The 23,536-nt window shown below is 41.8% G+C and overlaps 1 protein-coding gene across 4 annotated transcripts in view; it reads left to right on the top strand.

The window, feature by feature from the left end:
• The window catches only part of cfap99 (cilia and flagella associated protein 99), a 138,424-nt gene extending 119,231 nt beyond the window's left edge, over positions 1-19,193 (top strand). For all 4 annotated transcript variants that reach the window (XM_048594488.1, XM_048594480.1, XM_048594475.1 and 1 more), the window contains 6 exons: positions 7,168-7,372; positions 8,646-8,787; positions 12,186-12,337; positions 14,473-14,684; positions 15,256-15,433; positions 19,083-19,193. In XM_048594488.1, coding sequence (XP_048450445.1) covers positions 7,168-7,372; positions 8,646-8,787; positions 12,186-12,337; positions 14,473-14,684; positions 15,256-15,433; positions 19,083-19,169 — 976 coding nt within the window. In that variant the 3' untranslated portion in view covers positions 19,170-19,193. The remainder of the gene's footprint in view (positions 1-7,167; positions 7,373-8,645; positions 8,788-12,185; positions 12,338-14,472; positions 14,685-15,255; positions 15,434-19,082) is intronic.
• The last annotated feature ends 4,343 nt before the right edge of the window (positions 19,194-23,536 follow it).

Genomic DNA, 23,536 nt, shown 5'->3' with positions numbered 1-23,536 from the left:
AAGAAAAATAATATGTCTGAGGATTGGGAGCAGTTCAGAATTCAGCAAAGAAGGACCAAGGGGTTGATTAAGAAGGTGAAAATAGAGTCTGAAAGTAAGCTTGCAGGGAACATAAAGATTGACGCTAAGAGTTTCTATATGTACGCGAAGAGAAAGAGATTGGTAAAGACAAATGTAGGTCCCCTACAGACAGAAATGGGTGAATGTATAATAGGGGACAAAGAAATGGCTAAGGAACTGAATATATACTTTGGCTCTGTCTTCACAAAAGAAGACACAAATCAGATACCAGAATTGTTGGAGGATGCAAGATTTAGTGAGATGGAAGAACTGAGGGAGATCAATATTAGTAGAGAAATGGTGCTGGGAAAATTGTTGGGATTGAAGGCCGATAAATCGCCAGGGCCTGATAATCTACATCCCAGAGAACTTAGGGAAGTAGCTTTAGAAATAGAGGACGTATTGGTAGTCATCTTCCAGTATTCTATAGACTCTGGAATAGTCCCTGCAGATTGGAGGGTGGCTAATATCACTTCAATATTCAAAAAGGGAGGTAGAGAGAAAACAGGGAATTATAGACCGATGAGCCCAACATTGATAGTGGGGAAAATTCTCGAATCCATTGTCAAGGATTTTATAGCAGAGCATTTAGAAAGCAGTGCCAGGATCAGACAGAGTCAGCATGGATTTATGAAGGGGGAATCATGCTTGACAAATCTGTTGGAATTCTATGAAGATGTAACTAATAGAGTTGACAAGGGGGAGCCAGGCGATGAAGATTATTTGGACTTTCAGAAAGTGTTTGACAAAGTCCCACTAAGAGATTAGTGTGCAAGATTAAAACGCATGGGATTGGGGGAAATGTATTGAGAGGGATAGGAAACTGGTTGGCTGAGAGGAAACAAAGAGTAGGAATTAATGGGTCCTTTTCAAATTGGCAGGCAGTAACTAGTGGGGTGCCACAGGGATCGGTGCTGGGACCCCAGCTATTCACAATAAATATTAATAATTTGGAGAAGGGAACAAAATGTAACATCTCCAAGTTTGCAGATGATACCAAGTTGGATGGGAGGGTGAACTGTGACGAGCATGCAGAGATCCTTCAGCATGGTTAGGTTAGTGGGCAAATCAATGGAGGATGAACCAGGGGTCACAGTATGAAGATTCGGGGCAGACAATTTAGGATGGAGGTGAGGAGATATTTCTTCATCTAAAGAATGGTGAGCCTGTGGAACTCATTACTGAAGGAAGTAGTTGATGCCAAAACATTGAATGTATTCAAGAAGTGGCTAGATATGGCACTTGGGGTGAATGGGATCAAAGGTTCTGGGGGAGAAAGCAGAATTAGGCTATTGAGTTGAATGATCAACCATGATCGTGGAAGAATGGCGGAGTAGGCTCGAAGGGCTGAATGGCCTCCTCCTGTTCCTATCTTCTATGTTTCTGTTTCTATGTATTCCATTGAGAGGCTTGCAAACTGTTACTTCCTTGGTGAGCAGTAGGGTAGGAGGAGAAGATTGATTCAAGCAGGAGGTACCAGGGGATCAGCTATCGCTGCTTTGCAGCTCAAAAACCCAAAATTTCACAAACCTCATTTGTGGTCCTGATCTTTACTTTGGGTAGCCTTCTCATAGAACAAACATAAGTTATTTGAAGGAAGAACTGTGGATCTTCTTTCTCAGAATTGTCCTTTCAATCCATGGCTGACATCCCACTTACACACTCCCTAACAGCTACGAAATAGCTTGGTCTGCACATTTGGCAATCAGGTCATGTTTGTTGCTCCTCAGCTGCTACCAGTCTTTCAAATAGAACTTAGGTATGTATTTGTTGCTGTGTTGCACAGAAAAACTTTCCCCATGACAAACATCAAGTTAACTGGCCCTGGTTTTCTGTTTTCTGTCTCCCTCACGTCTTGGATAGAATAGTTCTAATTACCACTTTCCAGTCTGATGCAGTCCAAGTACTGTACACTGACCCACAATGCCCTTAGGAAGGGAATTCCAAGATTTTGACCCAGCATCTACGAAGGCACACCCATCTAGGGGAGTGGGAATTATTCCATCACACTCTTGACTTGTGCCTTGTAGATGGTGGACAGGCTATGGGAAGTCATGAGGTGAGATACTCGTTGCAGTATTCCTAGCCTCTGACTTGCTCTTATAGCTACTGTGTTTATGTGGTGAGTCCAGTCGAGTTTCTGCTCAATGATAACCCCAGGATGTTGATAGAGGGGTATTCAGTGATGGTAACACCATTGAATGTCAAGTGGCAGTGGTCAGATTGTCTCTTAGTGGAGATGGTCATAGCCTGGCATATGTGTAGTGCAAATGTTAATTGCCGCTTGTCAGCCCAAGTCTGGATATTGTCCAGATCTTGTTGCATTCGAGTATGTACTGCTTCAGTATCTGAGGAGTCGTGAATGGTGCTGAATGTTTTGCAAACATCAGCGAACATCTCCGCTTCTTACCTTATGATGGAGGGAAAGTCATTGATGAAGCAGCTGAAGATGGTTGGGCCTAGGACACTACTTTAGAATCATAGAAACCCTAATGTGCAGATACAGGCCATCCGGCCTATTGAGTCGGAATTGATCCTCTGAAGAGCATCCCACTCAGACCCACCCCCTACTCTTTCGCTATAACTGAGCACTTCCCACGGCTGATTCACCTCGCCTGCACATACCTGGACACTACGGGACAATTTAGCATGGCCAATCCACCTAACCTGCTATCTTCAGAGAGTGGGAAGAAACCCACGCAGACACGGGGACAATGTGCAAATTCCACGCAGCCTGTCACCTAAGGCTGGAATCAAACCCAGGTCCCTGACACCGAGAGACTGCAGTGCTAACCATTCTGTCACAGTGCCACCCTCTGAAGAACTCCTGCAAAGATGCCCTGGAACTGAGATGATGACAATCACAACCATCTTTCTATGTGCCTGGTATAATTCCAACCAGTAGAGAATTTCCACCTCCCACCTCAATTTCCATTGATTCCAATTTTGTTCAGGCACCTTAATGCCACACTGGCTGAATGCAGCCTTGATGTCAAAGGCTGTCACTCTCACCACACGCTAGAATTCAGCACTTTTGTCCATGTTTAAACCAAGGCTGTAATGAAGTCGGGAACTGAGTGGCCCTGGCAGAACCCAATCTGGGCAACAGTGAGCAAATTACTGCTGAACAGATGATGCTCGACAGCACTGTTGATGACACCCTCTTTCACTTTACTGATGACCGAGAGTAGTCTGATCGGGCAATAATTGGCTGAGTTGGATTTGTCCCATTGGATTGCCCTGGAGAAGGTGGGAGGGAGCTACATTCTTGAACTGCTGCAGTCCATGAGCTGTAGGTCCTATCCAGAGTAATTTATCCCCTAGTCTAGTATCCCACTTCAGATAGTTTGGCTTTTGTACATAATCCTTGTTTAATTTATTTAATATCAAAACATTAGTTTTACACTTGTTCTTCTCCCTCTTGAATTAAATGCAAAATTCTGCTACATTGAGGTGTCTTCATTCTGGGCTAATAATTAATCCTGTCACATTACACAAGACCAAGACTAGTACAAACAAAATCAGAGAATGCTGCAAAAACTCAGCAGGGCTGTCAGCATCTGTAGGGAGAAAGCAGAGTGAATGTTTCAGGTCCACTGACCCTTCTTCAAAACTAGAACCCAGTGTCACTTGATCCGAAACATTAACTCTGCTTTCTCTCCACAGATGGTGCCAGACCTTCTGAGTTCTTCTGGCAATTTCTGTTTTTGTCTCTGATTTCCGGCATCCACAGTTCTTTTGTTTTTTTGTCAAGTCTAGTATAACCTTCTCTAGTTGCTTCCAGCACATGCTGCTCTAAGAACTCTTGAAAGCATTCTATGAAGTCCTCATCCAGGCTTTCCTTGCCAATCTGTTTTATCCTGTTCTTATGTATATTAACATCACCAATGATTATTACTAGCCCTTCATTACAAGCACACACTATTTTTTACTGTATACTTTGTCCTGCGTTGTGGTTACTACTAGGTGGCTTATAGATCACCCCTACTCATGACTTCTTTCCCCTACTATTCCTCATTTTCACCCAAACCAATTCTACGTCTGGATCTCCCAGTCATCTTTAACAATTGCACCAATACTAGCCTTGATTAACAGTAATTACCTCTTGATTACCTCTTCACCTTTATGCAGTTTCGTATTCTTCTTGAATGTCATATACCCAGTTAATATTCAGGATCCAATCCTTGTCACATCTCTCAATGGCTATCAGATCGTATTTATTTACTTCAATATGTACTACCAATTCGTTTACTTTGTTATGAATTCTACATGCATTTGGATACAGTCTTTTTAATCTTTGTAACACCTAGTCCTGACTGTTGCTGTATTCTCAGATTTATCTGTCCCTTCCTGCAGTTCTCTGACCTTCATTTTGCATGTTTCTATTTTTCGCTCTTATCTTGATTCTATCCTTGATTCACAATATCTATCCCAATACGATATTGATCCCTTATCCCCTCTATTTAACTTAAGGCCCTCGCTATTTCTGCCAGCTGTACAGTTGCTAGAACATTGGGTCCGGCCTGATTCAGGTGTCGACCATATCAAAGGTGCTGCAGTCCCCACTTTCCCCAGTATGGATGGAAGTTCCCATGAACCAGAACCTTCCCCCCAAGTCTTTGAGCCACACATTAATTTTATTAATCTTACGCACCCTGTACAAGCTGGCATGTAGCTCAAGTAATAATCCAGACATTAGCCTCAATGTTCTACTCTTCGATTTGGGTCCAATGTGATTCTCTTACAGAATTTTTTAATTCATTGGACGAGGGATTTACTGTCTAGGTCAGCATTTATTGCCCATCCCTAATTACCCAGGGGGCAAATAAATGTCAACAATATTGTTGTGGGTGTGGAGTCACATGTAGACCAGACCAGGTAAAAACAACAGTTTATTTCCCTAAAGGACATTAGGGAACTTCACTAACTGAAGAGAGGTAGAAATGGTGAGGAAGGAGAGTGAGATGTGTTGAAAACAAAAGGGATACGTTCGAGGTGGGAAATACTAATGAACCAAAAACGCTATGGAAGAAAAGAGTGGTAATTATTGTTGTAAGAAAACAAAACAGTGGTCTAGAATAAGTGTTAATGGCAGATTAAAGGACAGCTCTCTCTGAAAGTAAATCATGTAGAAAAGACACAGACTGGCATTTCGTGGAGTTAGAAATTAAAATGGAGGACAGAATAAGAGTGCATGATCTGAAGATGCTGAGGTCAAATGTTGGGGTAGGGGCTGTGCAGTACCACATTGAGAGATGAGATACCTCTTTTTATCCATTCATGGGATATGGACATTGTTGGATAGCCAGCATGTATTTTCCATCCCTGATTGCCCAGAGGGCATTTAAGAGTCAATCATATTGCATGTAGGCAGATTTTCTTTCATAAATAACACAGTGAACCATGTCCTTTTATTTAAAAAGCTGCAATTAATGTAGATTTATTATTCCAGATTTTTACAGAATTCAAATTGGTGGGAATTGAACCATGTTCCCCAGAACATTATTAGCCTGGTGTTCTGGATTACTAGTCCAGTGATATTACCACTGGACCACTGCATCCTCTTTACTCAGGCTTGCATTGGGCTTCACTGTAATGTTGCAATAATTATTAATGTCACAGTAATGCATCAGAATAGATCATCATTGTCAGAGCCAAATGGTGCTTAAAACTGTTTTTCCAAAGCAAGTTATGTCGAGAGACTACACAACTGGCAATTGTTCTCCTTAGTGTGGTGTAGGATGAAGAGAATTGATGAAGTTGTTGAAAATTATGAATGATATTAATTGAATAAATTGAGAATTGAGAACTACAAACCCACGGACATAGATGTAGGGCAACTGGCACAAAAGGCAAAATACATTTATACACAGTGAGTTGTTGTGTTCTGCAATGCATTAACTTAAAGGGTAGCAGAGTCAAATTTATTAGGCATATTCAGAAGTGAATTGGCACAACTGATCAAATAACCTACTGTGCTGATATTTCTATGATTAACCCAGCAATTTGACCCTTACAACCTTTGAATTTGTTAATATCAATTGACTGATAGAAGATTCCTTTAAAGTTAATTTCAGCAATAAATAACAATATCCATGACCATTTACATAATGCCATTAACACAAAGAAAAATATCTCAAGCATAGTCAAGCATTTTCTTGAGGTGGTTATGGAGACATGACGGGGAATGATATTGATATTGAAGGATGCTAACATATGTGTTTTTATAATGGCAACAAGTGCCAACGCTGTCAAACATTAAAAAAATTGAAACAAAAGATAAAACAAAAATTACCAGGAATGTAATTGTAAACCAGAAACAAAAGCAGAAGTTGCAGGAAAAGCTCAGCAGGTCTGTCAGCATCTGTGAAGAGAAATCAGAGTTAACATTTTTGGGTTGGTAACCCTTCCTCAGAACCGATGGTAGCCAGGAAAATGTCAGTTTATATGCAGAAGATAAGGTGGGGAGAGGGGATAAGGGCCTGAACTCTCCCATGCCCTAGCCTCCTACCTCACACACCAGGCCCAGTTATCACATAGTCTGCCATTACATACTACCTATTGCTTGCCACTAACAGTCTCCATTAACAGTTATTCACTCTCCGAGCCACATCATTATCCATTCCTTGTCTGTCCAACTGTTCTTCTCTCTCTTTGGGCTCGATCCCCACCTACCATTTACACCTTAGCCCCACCCCACTCTATCTTCTGCATAAAAAACAATAATTTCCTAGCTACCATCAGTTCTGAGGAAGGGTCACCAGACCCAAAACGTTAACCCTGATTTCTCTTCACAGATGCTGTCACACCTGCTGAGCTTTTCCAGCAACTTCTGTTTTTGTTCCTGATTTACAGCATTTGCAGTTCTTTCGGTTTTTCTTTCAGTAACGGTAAATGTCCGTAGTTCTACGGTGAGGCTTTCTGGAAGTAGGTTAGTTGACATCAGCCTTGGTAGTTAAACCATGTGATCTAAATAGAACAGCAGTATAGTTGGAGAAAATCAAACATCATTTTAAAAAATTCATACCGTAGAACGAAGCCAACTTCTAATAGTAAAAACAACAACCATCAAAATCTTAACAACTGTTTCTGATATGGCCATTCCAGAATTGATAATCTAATTGAAGGAGGTTATGATCCTTCCAAATTTGAAGAAATGCTGAGGAAAAAGGACAATGAGTTAATGGAACAACAGCTGACAGATGCACAGCGTCGTTGTCTTGAAGGAAAGATTCTCTTGGAAGATGCAATCCTGGCACGGGAAGCGAGAATTGAAGAGAACAAGAGAAAAGCAGCTCAGCAGAAAGAGGAGGTATGGAGTTACTTTGTTGCATCATGTTAATCTAGCAAGCATTTTGGAACTTTATGGGTATTTCCTACAGAACACAAGAAAGAGAAATAAAAATCTGAGTTCACCATTCAGTTCAACAATTTCAGATGTTTACCTCTGCCCCATATTTTTACTCTTTTCTAGCGATTTTTTTGTGCATAGACAGCAGCTTTGGTCACGTGTGGACTTTTGCCCATTTATAGCTCCTCTCAAACTACCTTCTATTTCTCTACTGATATTATTATCTTCTTCCATCATGCACAATCATTTCTCTTGTTATTTAATTTTATTGCCGAACAGACACTCATTTTGTCAAAGCTGTATCTTGCACTCATCAAGACAATTTGCAAAAATACAAACTTAAGACAACAACCAACATTTATACTACGGGACAATCCCTTCCATGACAAACCTGAAAGCCCGCCAGACCTTGTGCTAATCAGACATCTAGGTCGTTGTCAAGTAGTGACCAGGGATCTCCCTAACACTAACGCACCCAATTATTTTCCCCTCCTATCAACTTGACTGCTATTTCTCAGGAAGAGAAGATTCCACACTGTCAGAGATAGCAAGAACTGCCAATGCTGGAGTCAGAGATAACACAGTGTGCAGCTGGAGGAGCACAGCAGGACAGGCAGCAGCAGAGGAGGAGGAAAGTTGACGTTTCGGGTCGGGACCCTTCTTCAGAAATGATTCCACACTCTGTTCCTCACTCAATAACTCCTGCCAATAATTTTAAGTTAGTATTCTCATTTCTGACTAAAATATTTAAGTATGATTCAGTGTCTGAATCTGCAAGTGCTGATTTCTTCATTTACTGACCAGCATAGAGAAACTGAAATTCCTCTATGTCTGTAACGCAAGAGTAATTTATAAAATCCAGAGATAACAAGGTGTGGAGCTGGAGGAATGCAGCTGGCCAGGCAGCATCAGAGGAGCAGGAAAGCTGACATTTTGGGTCTGGACCCTTCTTCAGAATTTATAAAATCCAGTAGTTCCAAGTACAACAAAAATGAACTTTTAAAAATGCTATCACTCTGCACTCCTCAAACAACACAGATTTTTTAAAAAATCAAATCTGCTGATTTGATCAAATCAAACTAATTTTATTCAAATCAGTTCTGGTGAAGGGTCACTGGACCTGAAACATTAACTCTGCTTTCTCTCCACAGATGCTGCCAGACCTAATGAGTTTTTCCAGCAATTTCTGTTTTTGCTTCAGGTCTCTTTATAACTGAACCGTGTGACATTTCAGGTAGCAAAAATGATGCAGGAATATACAGAGAAACGACTTCAGGAAAAGAAGGAGGCAAAAGAACTGGTGGAGCGGGTGTCAAAAGGGCGTCGCAACACAAAGCAGCAAAAACTGAAAATACAGGAAGACAAACAGAAGATGGGTATGTGGTGTAAATAAAGCTCATTAAATGGAATGCTATGTGCTTCCCGCTTTCTAAAATTCATACTTCCTTTTGAGGCTCTTAACATGAGATTTTTACACCCCAAAGAGCTGTGGAAATTCCCAAACATGTTGCCATAGGTTGAAATCCGGTACCTGGTCTGCCATGGCTCAGAGCAGCTTTTCTCACACAATGTTCTGCTCTTTACCTCAACATGACTGGAGAGCTGGAGGTGCTAATCACTGCTTGACCCTTTTGGCATTCACGCCACTGGTGTCACATTTAAAGTGGATCTGCCATTGATTTTAGACATTGTATGCTAAGGACTGGTCTTCACAATGTGGTGATTGACTATTATCATTGAGGACATGACTTACTGGAAGGCGAAACTCACTGTCCTTGCAGACAGGGTCCTGGAGGTCTTGCTGGACAGGCTGATTGAGAAAAGGGTTGACCTTTCTCCTGTGGACTGCCACAGGAGGTCAAAGCACCAGATCAAGCCAGCCTGGACTCACATTGGAGCCTAAGTCAGTGCTGTGCAGGATACTCAGCGGTGCAGGAAGAGGGTCAGTGATTTCCTGCATTCTGCAAGGGTAAATACCACCATCTTCTCTCTGCTACCTGACACTCGTGGGGCCAATACTCACCATAACTCTAGCACTGTACATGCCTCTCACCAAGGCTCATAGATTATAGCTGTCAGTATTATAAGTATTATGTTGTGTAATTAGCCAGAGGTCATAGTCCAGTTACTACTACTGACTGAAGTGGGAATTGGGATAAGGTTCTGAAAGCAAATTTCAAGGAACTAGGTTGGAGATTGAAATGCAGGACCTCAAAAGCAGTAACTTTACATTCCTTCCAATCCCATGTGCTGGTCTGCATAGAAATAGGAGAATGACTGATTCAACATGTAGCTGGAAAGCTGGTATAGGAAGGAGGTGACCAGACTTCTGGACAATTGAGACCACTTCTGGAGAAGGTTAGACCTGTACAAGGCAAATGGTCTACACCTGAAATAAATATCCTTGCAGGAAGATATGTTAGTGCTGTTGGGAAGGGTTTAAACAAAAGTAGGAGGGGGCTAGGAACCTATGGCAAATTCAGAGCAGGGAACAGAACACAGAAATTTAGCAAGTGACTCTGAAAGGCAGAAGAAACAGAGGTTAAAAAAGGTACAGCACAAGAATTTGGCAGTCTTAAAAGGTATATCGAGACACAAGGAGTACAAAGTTAGAGACAGTAAGAACTGCCAATGTTGGAGTCAGAGATAGCGCAGTGTGGAGCTGGAGGAACACACCAGACTAGGCAGCATCAGAGGAGCAGGAAAGTGCAATAGACCACATTGATGGATGTGCAGGTGAACCTCTGATGTGAAAGGTTTGTTTGGTGACTTGAATGGAGGTGGGGGGGTGGTGGGTGTAGGGGCAGGTGTAGCACTTCCTGCAGTTTCAGAGAAAGATGCCAGGCGTGGTGGGGTTAGTGGAGATTGTGGAGCAGATGAGGGAGTCGCAGAGAGCGTGGTCCCTACAAAAGGCAGATAGGGGTGGGGAGGGAAATATATCTTTGGTTGTAGTGTTGGATTGTAGGTGGCAGAAGTGGCGGAGAATGATATGTTGGATACGGAGGTTAGTGAGGTGATATGTGAGGACAAGGGGGATTCTGTCTTTGTTTTTGTTGGGGGGACGGGATGTTAGGGCAGAGGTGCGGGAAACCCAAGAGATGCAGTCAAGAGGATTTTCGACCACTGAAGTGGGGAAGTTGCGGTTCTTGAAATAAGAGGACATCTGGGATGTGTGGGAGTGGAACACTCCATCTTGGGAGCAGACGAGGCGGAGGTGGAGGAATTGGGAATAGGGGATCGCATTCTTGCAGGAAGGTGGGTGAGAGGAGGTGTAGTCCCAGGTAGCTGTGGGAGTCGGTGGGCTTGAAATAGATTTCCCAATGAGCACTGCCAGGGCTGACAACACTTTATTTGCAGTATACATTCTTTTATATGCACCTGTGAGGGCAGAAGGAGCTTCGGTTTAACATCTCATCAGAAAGATGAGATTCAACTGTGCAGCACTTCTACAATGCTCTGCTGCAAATGTCATCCTAGACTATGTCCTCAAGTCTCCAAAGTGTGGATTCTATAAAGGAAGAAACTTCACAAAATATATCCTCATAAACTTGTGGAATTTAACCCCCAAACTGTGCAAAAATACAAAAATTTTATATAATAAAAACAGAATTTAATTGAACAATATTGTAAAGCAGAATTCTGATGAAAAACCTTAAAGGTTAAGTATTTCTTTTTCCACAGATGCTGCCTGACCTGCTGAGAATTTCAAGTATTTTCTGTTTTTATCTGTAATAATGCAATGTCACAAGCACTAGGCATGTCCACCACATGGTCAGTGAACTGTGGATTAATGTATCTTGTAAAGGCCCCTTCTTACTTACTTAAAGTAGACCAGCAGCTGGGCTCTTTAAAGCTTTTTTTAAAATAGGTTGAACGTTTACTTATTACAAGTTATTATTAAAGTCTCCCTGTAGGGAAATTAAGATCAAAATTTTTATAATAAATTACACGTACTAAGATTAAAACAATTACAGATAAGACAAAAGAATAGTTTATGACCGATTTTCCTTCAGCAGAACAGTATATAGTTTTGAATATAGCTTTTCTCTTTGTCATCCCCTTCATCAGAACTCCCTTCTGAGGGAGTTTTCCTCAGAAATTCCTTCTTGGAGTTTTAAACTATAAGATGCTGGAAAGTTGATTTAATAATTTCAACTTGTAAAAACTTCCAAACTGGTGAATAATCTTTACAACTGGGAGCGTGATCACGCCAGGTTTTTTTTAGGTGAAGTAATTGGCTTTTCAAATGGCAAAGTCATCAATTTGAACAATTTCCATTTTGAAGTCTGTAGTGATAGAAAGCACCTGAGAAGAACCAATTGTGTTGCCAAGAACTAGGTGTAAGTCCACTCTTTTGTGATTTGAGATGGAGAAACAATTCGATAGCCGTTGAAACATTCCAATGTAAGAAACATGACCTCCATCTTGAAGAGACATTTTTTAAACTTAATTTCCAATGTATGGATTTTTTACTTCAGAAATGTCCTTTGGATTTTTTTTCTTAAGAACTTACTACAAGAGACAGCACATTTTTAACGTAGAGTTATGCGCCATTATATCTCTTTCATGTAAGTACCAATGTGATGACTCACCACTTAAATAATCACTATTATGTAACATAATTATTTTGTATACTGGCGTTTTGTAAATGCACATTATATGGCTTCCGTTTACTAACAGACCTGATAAAATAGCTTCCAATGCTTACTAGCTTTCTTCTAGGATCATGAAAAAATCGTACTGATATTTTACATGCCTGAGGATTTTTTTTCAGCTAAGGAGTTGAATAAGGAAACAGAAGAACTGCTTCAACAGGCCTTGGAGAAGACCAATGAAGAAATTAGGAAAAAATCAGAACTGATCCGAGAAATCCGAGCAATGCAAATGGTGCCAACGTTTAAACACAAACTTCTAGATTTAGCCAAAGTACGTCCAAAGTGTCAGAAGCTGTAGATCAACCTTATGATTATTTACAGAAAAAAAATACCATGTAATATAGAAAAAGTTCTGTATTTGTCTGCATGTATGTGTTTGCTTTAATTGCATAACCTCCACTGGAATCAAAGATTTTTACAGGTCTCAACAGCTTTCAGTCATCACAACATCACTACGAATCCTCTTGCGTCTCCCGTAGCTTGGCCTTTCTCCATTTTTCGATTTTTTTAAAATTCCGTTTTCATTGCCACAATATAAAGAGGTTGCCACTTCAAACATCTCTCTGTAGCAAAGCACTTCAAGCTCTAACAACATAGTGTAAAGAAAAGATCCTTCATGACAATTATTAAATGAATGGCCCAGCATCACTGATTTCTGAAACAAAGGAAATATTCTTTCACTGATCGCTTGATCAAAAACCTTTTTAAATTTTAAAAGAGTGTATTAAATTGCTTTACAATCTGTCTAAAATCTTGAACTTCTCTCAGATTGAACCTCTTCAATATGCAAGACAGATCTGGTCTGGTCCCCGTTAGCTTTCAACCTGTGGTAACCATGGCCTTTTTTTGCATTCCATCAAGCCTTTCTTGCAGAAACTATTTCACCAATTATATGTTGGCCTTAGTTGCTTAGGCCATAGGCCACTTGGCCACAGTCCCTCCTCTTGATCTCATGAGCTTCAGCAAATAGGATCATACATGCCAAGTCAAGTTTTTTTTACAGGCAAGCATCTGAGTCTCAGACAGTCCGTCTGAAACAGTTTCACGTGACACAGACACGGAACTACCCTGGTCTATATGGCATTCTGAGTTACAGAATTTGTGATGACCATGCAGAAAAGTCATAATTTTCTTTAAGATAACACAGTGTGGAGCTGGAGGAACACAGCAGGCCAGGCAGCATCAGAGGAAGGTTCTGAGGAAGGGTCACCGGACCCGAAACGTTAACTCTGTTTTCTCCTCCACAGATGCTGCCAGACCTGCTGAGCTTTTCCAGCAACTTTGTTTTTGTGTTGTATTATCTCAGACTCCAGCATCGGCAGTTCTTACAATCTCAAAATTTTCTTTCCTTTGTGCAAAACTATATTCTCTTCATGATTCGCAAATTTGATTTTTTTAAACAAATGGAACCAGAAATTGCTGGAGAAACTCAATAGGTCTGGAAGCATCAGTGGAGACAAAACAGAGTTAAAGTTTCAAGTCCAGCGATCCTTCTTCAGAACTGATGGTAGCTAACAAAAGTATTTATGCTGATGACGGGGGTGGGGGGTGTGGAAAGGAAAACGAGTAATTGGATAGGTAGAGACAGAGCCCCCAGAGATAGAGACAAAGAAAATTGGCAGACAAGGGGATGATTGACAGTAAGCTACAGAAGAAGAAAAGCTGATACTGGTGAAAATGAGTTGGCTGTGCTGAAAGCAACCAATGTCATGACAGGGCCTGGGGTGCGGGAGGTGGGTAAAGGACATGGAAGGAGGTGCTCAGGATTCAGTATTAAGTTCAATAATATTCGGGCCTGAACTCCACCTTCCATGTCCTTTAACATCTTTTCTTCTTATCATGGGAGAAAAAGTAAAATGTCATGTTGAATTGAGTGCAGTAGGATTCAGTTGAGTGTATCAATAAACAAAATAATGGAGAGCTTACAATTGGTGAAATATTTGAATAGACTTTGTGCTGAACCATGCTAACCCTTGTGGAAGGAATGGGAGTAACTTCAACTTTGCTGTCTGGGGTGAAGTACCTTGATGGAGTGATTGAACAGCTTGTCACAGAACTCACTTGATTTTCACTCCATTAAGACTGATGAACAAAAATTGTGTGAAATCTGTAACAAAGTGTCAGTCAGATTCAGGTTATTGTCAATAGAGCAAAGTTGAACATTAATCGCTTTATTTAATTCTATGTGCACTAAGAATATTGCATGTAATTTTAGTGCAAATGCCAAATGAAATTTATCCTTAGGAAAACTTAGATAGTATTTCTATTATTTTCTCATTTCACCCCCCCAACCCACCATTGTTCAATGACTATTAGTGTCCAACTTTTATGAATTTGCCTCAGTAAACCTATTCATTCGTGTAACGTAGTCAAATCTCACTTGGAAATCATGTCATTGAATCTCAGCCAGCTGGTCATAACCTTTTGAATGAGATGTCAATAGTAGAGTTACGAGAACGCTTGGGACTGCTAAAGGAGGCACAGATTAAGGCAGAGGAAGATAAACGAGATCGGATCCTGAATGAGAAACAAGCAAAAGAGCAGCTCCTTTTGGATAAATTACGGCAGATCTCACTGCACAGAGAAGCTTTGAGCAAGAAAGCAGTGATCAGGCATAGGTACGTTATCAAAATGGTGCTCAAAAAAGGTGCGTGATCAAAGTATGTTTTCAAGGTTGTAACTATAAATCGATAAACCATTTCTTTTCCTAATTTTTCCTTGCCTTGTTTTTAACCCATCCTTTTGGCTTGGCTCTATTCCAATGTCTCCTTACATTCGTGAGTTCAGTAGAAACAGCATGAACTATAAGGTACACTCTTAGACTTAACATTTAACTGCAGTTTTTGTTTAATAGGACAAGAAAATACTTGAAATACTCTGTTGGACAGACAGCATCACTGGAGTAATAAATAGAGTTTAACTTTTCAGGTCAATGATCTGACAAAAGGTCATCAACCTTAAACATTAACTTATTTTCTCTCCCCATATGTGCAGTCTAACTCACAATGTATTTACAGCATTTTCTGTTATTTCAAACTTGTAATCTCATTCTTAGTAACAATGTTTTGATTTTTATATAACTACAAAATTGTGTTTGTTGCGTTTGCATTCAGTCAGGGAGTAGCAGGTTTCTATCAATCCAAAGCTGTGAAAAATAACCAAAGGAATATGCTTTTATTTTCAATGTAGAGAGCAAGAATTGAGAAAGCTTAAGTCATCCAAACTGGTGGCAAACAATCAGCAGTTGGCTGAGCTTCAAAAGAAACTTGAAGAAAAGAGAAGGGAACATCATAAACTGATCAAAATACAAAAGATGAACACTCAACAAAACCTAGAAAGGTCTCTGAGAAGCTCATTTGCAGATAGGGTAATACACCTTGAACATCTCTTTGTTAATAAACGGAAAGTGCTTTCTTTCAGAAACTTACAACAATTATTTTCAAAACCAACAGGACCATTATCGATTACTTTAACTAAACAAAAGTTAAAGATTATGGTATTGGAGCAAAATATGTAAATGAAATATTAAGTCCAACCCAGAAAATAATCAAAATAAGTCTGGTTTTAATAATAATCTAGCATGAAGTCAGTTTGGCTCTGATGGAAGGAATTAAAATAGATTTAAGATTCAGCATGAGTTAACTTTTGTACAAAATTAAAATATTTTCTTTCAATATCATACAACTGATATCCAAAGGGATCCATTATGAGCCTTTACTTCACTTTAAGGCAGTTCATTCCAGATCACAAATAACTTGATACAAAAAGATTCTCATGTCATCTCTGGTTCTCTTGCCAATCAACTCAAATCTCTGTCCTTGGGTTAAAAACCCATCTGTTATTGGAAGCATATTCCCCTTATTGACTTTGATCAAAATAATGAAGTTTTTGAACCCAACAAATCAAATCTCATCTTAGTGCCTTCCATTTTCTAAGAAGAACAGCCCCACCTTCTCCAGTCTGTCCACATTATTGTTGTCCTTCAACCCTGGAACTTCATAGTAAATCCTTTCTGTATCCCCTGCAAGGCCTTGACATCTTGTTTAAAGTGTAGTGCCCAGAACTGAACACAGTCCTCCAGCTACCGGAGGCCTGTTTACTGTTTTATAAACTGCAACTTGCTTGCTTTTGACCTCCATTCCGCTGTTAATAAAGCCAAAGATTCCATTTGCATTTCAACTCTCACCTTGCTGCCACCTTGAAAGATTCATATAAAATAACGTAACATTTCCAAGATCTGCCTTCAGTTCTCTCATGAACTTGTTCCACCTGATTGTTTGCCAGCTGCATGAGTCAGCACACAGATCCCTGCTCTTCTGGCTTCAATTTATAACTTGCTTCCCACTGAGCCATTCTTCAAGCTTCAGTCACATTGAATAACATTCAGTTTTGTTACTTACTCCTCTCCCTTAAGAAGTCGCCTTAAAATATATCTGTGTGACTGTGCTTTTGGTTCTCTAAATATCATTGTTGTCCACTACTGTTCTTGTTAGTTGACCTTATCAGACATTCTGATTTGAGATGCTTTTTCCCCTGCTGTTTTCTCCCCTGCATTCTGGTACCTTTGTCTCATGAATTTGCAAAGAGTCAAAACAAACACCTTCTAATTGCCAAACCAGAGATACAAATGCCACTAAAAAAGGAAAACACTGTGTATGCTGGAAACCTGAAATAAAAATAAAAGCGCGAGAAGGGCACTTACAGTAGTGCAGGTAGGAGACAACCATGTTGCTATACAGAGATAACAAGGTGTACAGCTGGATGAACACAGCAGGCCAAGCAGCATTAGAGGAGCAGGAAGGCTGACGTTTCGGGCCTAGACCCTTCTTCAGAAATGGGGGAGGGGAAGGGGGTTCTGAAATAAATAGGGAGAGAGGGGGAGGCGGATAGAAGATGAATAGAGGAGAAAATAGCTGGAGAGGAGACAGACAGGTCAAAGAGGCGGGGATGGAGCCTGTAAAGGTGAGTGTAGGTGGGGAGTTAGGGAGGAGATAGGTCAGTCCAGGGAGGACTGACAGGTCAAGGGGGCGGGATAAGGTTAGTAGGTAGGAGATGGGGGTGGGGCTTGAGGTGGGAGGAGGGGATAGGTGGGAGGAAGGACAGGTTAGGGAGGTGGGGACGAGCTGGACTGGTTTTGGGATGCGGTAGGGGGAGGGGAGATTTTGAAGCTTGTGAAGTCCACATTGATACCATTGGGCTGCAGGGTTCCAAAGCGGAATATGAGTTGCTGTTCCTGCAACCTTCGGGTAGCATGTTGTGGCACTGCAGGAGGCCCAGGATGGACATGTCGTCTGCGGAATGGGAGGGGGAGTTGAAATGGTTCGCGACTAGGAGGTGCAGTTGTTTAGTGCGAACCAAGCGTAGGTGTTCTGCAAAGCGGTCCCCAAGCCTCCGCTTGGTTTCCCCGATGTAGGGGAGATCACAACGGGAACAGTGGATGCAGTATACCACATTAGGGGGGAAGGTTGGCCCTAAATCCCACCTCTTCCTCCGTTACATTGATGACAGTATCGGCACCGCCTCGTGCTCCCACGAGGAGCTCCAACAGTTCATCCACTTCACCAACACCTTCCACCCCAACCTTAAGTTCACCTGGACCATCTCTAATACCTCTCTCTCTTTCCTGAACCTCTCTGTCTCCATCTCCGGCAACCACCTAGAAACCGATATCCATTTCAAGCCCACCGACTCCCACAGCTACCTAGAATACACCTCCTCCCACCCACCTTCCTGCAAAAATGCCATCTCCTATTCCCAATTCCTTCGTTTCCGCCGCATCTGCTCCCAGGATGAGGCATTCCACTCCCGTACATCTCAGATGTCCTCGTTTTTCAAGGACCGCAACTTCCCCCCCTCAGTGGTCGAGAACGCCCTCGACTGTGTCTCCTGCATTTCCCGCAACTCATCCCTCACACCCCCTCCCCGCAATAACAACCAAAACAGAATCCCCCTCGTCCTCACGTACCACCCCACCAACCTCCGGATCCAACGCATCATCCTTCGACACTTCCGCCATCTGCAATCCAACCCCACCACCAAAGACATTTTTCCCTCCCCACCCTTATCTGCTTTCCGGAGGGACCACTCTCTCCGTGACTCCCTTGTCCGCTCCACACTCCCCTCCAGCCCCACCTCACCTGGCACTTTTCCTTTCAACTGCAGGAAGTGCTACACCTGCCCCTACACCTCCCCCCTCACCCCCATCCCAGGCCCCAAGAAGACTTTCCACATCAAGCAGATGTTCACCTGCACATCTGCTAATGTGGTATACTTGACCTGTCCGTCCTCCCTGGACTGACCTATCTCCTCCCTAACTCCCCACCTACACTCACCTTTACTGGCTCCATCCCCGCCTCTTTGACCTGTCTGTCTCCTCTCCACCTATCTTCTCCTCTATCCATCTTTTATCCGCCTCCCCCTCTCTCCCTATTTATTTCAGAACCCCCTTCCCCTCCCCCATTTCTGAAGAAGGGTCGAGGCCCGAAACGTCGTCAGCCTTCCTGCTCGGCCTGCTGTGTTCATCCAGCTCTACACCTTGTTATCTCAGATTCTCCAGCATTGGCAGTTCCTACTATCTCATGTTGCTATACAACTGCTTGAACACCCTGACACTGCTGTGGTAGATGTGTTCATAACTGGCTGTTGTTGACATTTTGAGTTGAGTTATCTGCGGTTTGTGTTTTTCTTCTGGCAATGCTCATCTTTTCCAAACTGGAAGCAAAGAGTATCATTTAATCTTTCCAGCAGCACCATCTAGTGTCTTTACTTTCATACTGTTTTTTAGCGTCTGTAAAATATGCAGGAATGATAACACTATTACTTCATGTATTTTGCAAACACCTACATTTTAGTTATCTTCCTTTCACCCTCGTCCTCACTGACCACAATGAATTCCAATCCAGGATTAACACCTCTCCTAATCTTGATAAAGAATGCAACAAAAATATGTCAATCCCTGGGGGATAGAACTCACATTTTATTAGTCTAATGGAATGTTTGTATACAATTCTGCCTAGAAATCAAAGGAAATACATTGGTGGAAGAACATGGAAGACAGTCGTGAAAACAAGGTCCAGCTGCTTAAACTTCAGAAAGCGTCCTAGTACAGCGCTCTCAGTGGAGTGGGATGGGATACTCAACGAGGATATTTCCCAAAAACGACTCCAAATAAAACCTGCACTTCAAGTAATGTTATAACATATACATTGTTACAAAACACCATGAAATAATCTTCCCAATAAATATCTAATTTCAGTTTACAAAGTAGAGTCTATTACTGTTTTAATATGCACCACAGAATTTACAATACAACATTTTGATGAAAGGCCTAAAATGTTAACTGTTTCACACTGATACACAGAAACTGCTAGCGTTCTCAACCCTGTGTTTAATCCCTTATCATTGTCTCTCCCCAACTCCACACAGATACTGACCTTCTGAGTCATTCCAGCATTTTCTGCTTTGCTTTCAAATTGAAAGGATGCATTACATGAAATCAGATGGGTGTGGACACAATTTTTGTCTTTCTCTTTCGCAAAGCTTTGTGCAAATTTGTTTCTCCTCATCCCTAGTGGGGTATAAAGCCGACAAAGTATTTGATTCCATTGTTAGATTTTCCTGGCTACTAGCCTGTTGCTGGAGAGGGGCACCACTCCAGATTAATTGACCAGGAAACTCTCCTTTTACTGCCAGTCATTGGCATATCAGAATTTACAGATTGATCCTTAACCTGTTTGGCCACATAATCAATGCACCTTCTTTGACCATCAAGTCCTGGATTGAAACTGGAATTTCTGGCTCAGAGGCACTGTTGCTACTACTGTGCCAAAGACCTCACTTGTGTACTGCTATGGTACTGGCCAAATTTTAAGATATTTTGGCTGTGTCAATTTTGTTGGATTGGGGTTTATGGAGGGCTTCATTGCCTGAGCACTTGTGGGTTTTCTAACTCTATCATCCCAAGCTTGCCTCATTAACTACTCATCCACCCCTGTGGTGCCCAGTTCGCCCAATACTAACCTGATTTTACCAATCACCACAGTCGGAAGAACTCATTACTACCAGGATATCCCAGATTGGACTGGCATGCCTGATGGCAATACTATCTTGGAACCGTGGCCATGCACCCAGTCAAGCCGAGCAGTCCAGAGTTGTCATTCACTGTCAATGTAACGGTACCATCACCTCAAATCCGCACTTCTCACAGCACAGAGATGGCATGGCTGACAATTATGTGTATACGCAACAGTTCATTCAAAACCCAATTGCCATTGAAGCACCAGGCCACACAAATCAATGATTCACAGGCACATCCCTCTCCTCAATATCTACAGTAGACCAGCATCTTATCATTGTTCACTGTGAGCCATCACAGGAAGCCTTCAAACAATGCCAACAGAAACTTTTATTTACAGAATCCGAAGGCAAATTGAAATCAAACAAACAAGCTACATTTCCTTCCTGAATGAACTGTTTACATGTTGAGCAACAAGTATTTTCCTGTCAATGAATGATGACTGCATGCAGTTCACATCAACTGGAACCTGGTGTCAATTAGACTCTGTTTTGCTCGACACTGTTGTGCTCTGTCATGCACAAGGTGCTCCTTTTTGGAGGACTGCTCCCACTCTCTCTGTTCCTCAGCATCCATCACATTCCCTTGTTACTTGCTCCAGTTGTGCAGAGTACAGTATGCTAAGGTTTTGTGGCACATTCTGTCCGGAGTATATGTCAGGGTCCCATCAGACCCATCAAAGCAGCAGATCTATTTTCACAGGCCTATAGTGTGCTCATGATCAGAGACACAGAACTTCCTGGGAGGATAATCATACTTATTAGCAAGTGATTGCTGACAATGATCAGTGTGGTCTACCAAGGCATTGGTCAAAGAATAGACCGTTTTGTATTGAGGCCTCAGTTGAGCTTTGTGCAATGGAATCATCAGCCATGTCACAGAGGGTAGCCCAAGTCCCAAAACCAGACCTGCAAGGTATCTGGACCCTGAAACACAGCAGGAGCATGAGAGCACTCAAGGATGTAAAAGTCATGGTTGCTCCCATAATACTGGGTACAAACTTCCAAAAATTGATGAAACGGAATTCTTTTCTTTTGAAGCAATCAGCTGAATTGTGACACAGCCTTTTCAGTGTGATATGTGTGCCAAAACCTGCTGCCCAGCTACAGCATTGGCCTCATTATGGGGAAACAAAATGAACTGGTGTGAGCTGACACAATTGGTATTGATCACTGTCCTGATGCATTTGTGAGTGGACAACTGAGAGATCCCACACAGGTCCCTGTGGCTCCCTGGAAAGAGTCAGTCACATAGAAGTTCAATGTAACCACCACCTTGACAGCCACTGGAATAGGATGGCTAACCATTCCTTCAAGTCACAGGTACCTCTTCAGCAGCTGGCATCAACCAGTCACAGTGTCCCAGGACATCGTCAGCCTGCATCGAAACTATACCTCACTCATCTTGAGTAAACGCCATTGAGGACAAAAGACTTTGGCCCTCCTCTAGTTTTCGATATATTCTGAGGTTCCTTCAGCTGCAAGGTCTTCATTTGATGGACACTGTTTGGCATCCACTGGAGGTTGCTGCTGGTTCGGGATTTACTGTGCTCTGGTCCTCCTCCATCTCCCTGCACCTTCTTTGCCTGTCAGCAACAGTGATGGCAATCCCTGCTGTGGCTAGGTCCATCACTCAAGCCTACGATGAATCTGCATGGGGAACATAGGGAACGGAATAGGGTCTTAGCAATGAGAACAGTCAGCAGTCACATCCCTGACAAATGGTGGCTTAACATGCTCCTCCATAGAAAAGTTTCCAACAAGGAAGGCCATGGAATGACTCACGTAGTACTGCAACATATTTTGATGAGTGCTTCACTGCTCGTGTAGCAAATAAATAGTAGCAGAGTGTTCGGCTTTGAGACTTGGGCACTTGGTTAAAGCACATGCAGTATGTTCGTCATGCAGGCAGCTGGCACATGCTGTAGGTGTGAGATTGATGTAACACTGTGCTGTACAGTAACATGTCTACCCCCTTGACAGATGACTGCTGATAAGCATGACAATCTGCCCGGGTTTGTGCCTGTGCTAAACAGCAAGGCAAGCACTTAAGCTGTGCCAAAGGTTCAAAGGCACAAGAACCTTGTTCTTTGTTCAGAAGAAGTCATACTGGGCTCAAACATTAACTCTGTTTCTCTCTCCACAGTTGCTGCCAAAAGTGTTGAATTTCTCCAGCAATTTCTGTGTTTATTAAACATTAGCAAACCCTTTATTGTGTCAGCACACTGCCACCTTGCCTCCCATCACAGGAAATGAATTTGTTCTTGGACAATGTATTTATTGCTTATCCACGAATACAAATAAATTTTCACAGAGCTTTAACTCTAATCAGATCACAAAATCATTTAGCAGATATTGAAACAGCTTGTTTAAAAAAGAGAAATGATGTAATTTATACACACTGTCCACATTATTTTTGGTTAACTTTGAGAATACTAAGATATTTGCAAAAGTATTTCAAAATCAGTCAAAATAATGAACCAGTATGTATTTCTAAACCTAAATAATAATGATTTGTTTAAGAAATAAGTATCACTACTAACTTTTACCCATCATCATATGTCTGCAGAGGGATGTAGACTGATTATACAGGTGGGCAAAAACTTGACAGATAGAATATAGATTCTGTGGGGACTCGTCAGGGTAGTTGCAGAGAGGTTATTTTCCCTTGTTGGAGAGTTTAGGACCAGAAGGTTGCACATTTAAGACAGAGGTGAGGTGAAATTTCTTCTCCTACAGGGCTGCGAATCTGTGGAATTCTGTACCACAGAGGGCTGGATCATTAAGTGTATTCAAGGCTACAATCATGGGGAGGTGATGGCCCAGTGGTATTTTCACTGGACTGTTAATCCAGAGACCCAGATAGTGTTCTGGGGACCCAGATTCAAATCTTGCCATGGCAGATAGTGGAATTTGAATTCAATAAATATCTGGAATTAAGAATCTAATGATGACCATGAATCCATTGTCGATTATCAGGAAAAACCCATCTGGTTCACTCATGTCCAATAGGGAAGGAAACTGTCATCCTTACCTGGTTTGGCCTACATGTGACTCCAGACCCATAGCAATGTGGTTGACTCTTAACTGCCCTCTGGACAATTAGGGATGGGCAATAAATGCTGCCTGGCCAGCGATGCCCTCATCCCATGAATGAATAAGGAAGAAAAAAAATAGATTTTTAACTATTAAAGGAATCAATGTCTATGGGGAAAAGGCAGGATATTGGTTTGAGGATTATTAGATCAACCATGATCTCACTGAATGGCAAAGCAAACTCAATAGGTTGAATGGACTACTTCTGCTCCTATGTTTTATGGTCTAATTTTTGATTGCTGCTTCACATAGTCGAGAGGTTAGACAGTGGAAAAAAGGTATTGGCTGCAAATGGCTGGGT

The sequence above is a fragment of the Rhincodon typus genome, chromosome 3 (genome assembly GCF_021869965.1).
Source record: "Rhincodon typus isolate 14 chromosome 3, sRhiTyp1.1, whole genome shotgun sequence".
In the NCBI taxonomy this organism is placed as follows: Eukaryota; Metazoa; Chordata; class Chondrichthyes; order Orectolobiformes; family Rhincodontidae; genus Rhincodon; species Rhincodon typus.
Note: the sequence above shows the minus strand (reverse complement) of the source record. Positions and strands in the feature narration are given on the sequence as shown.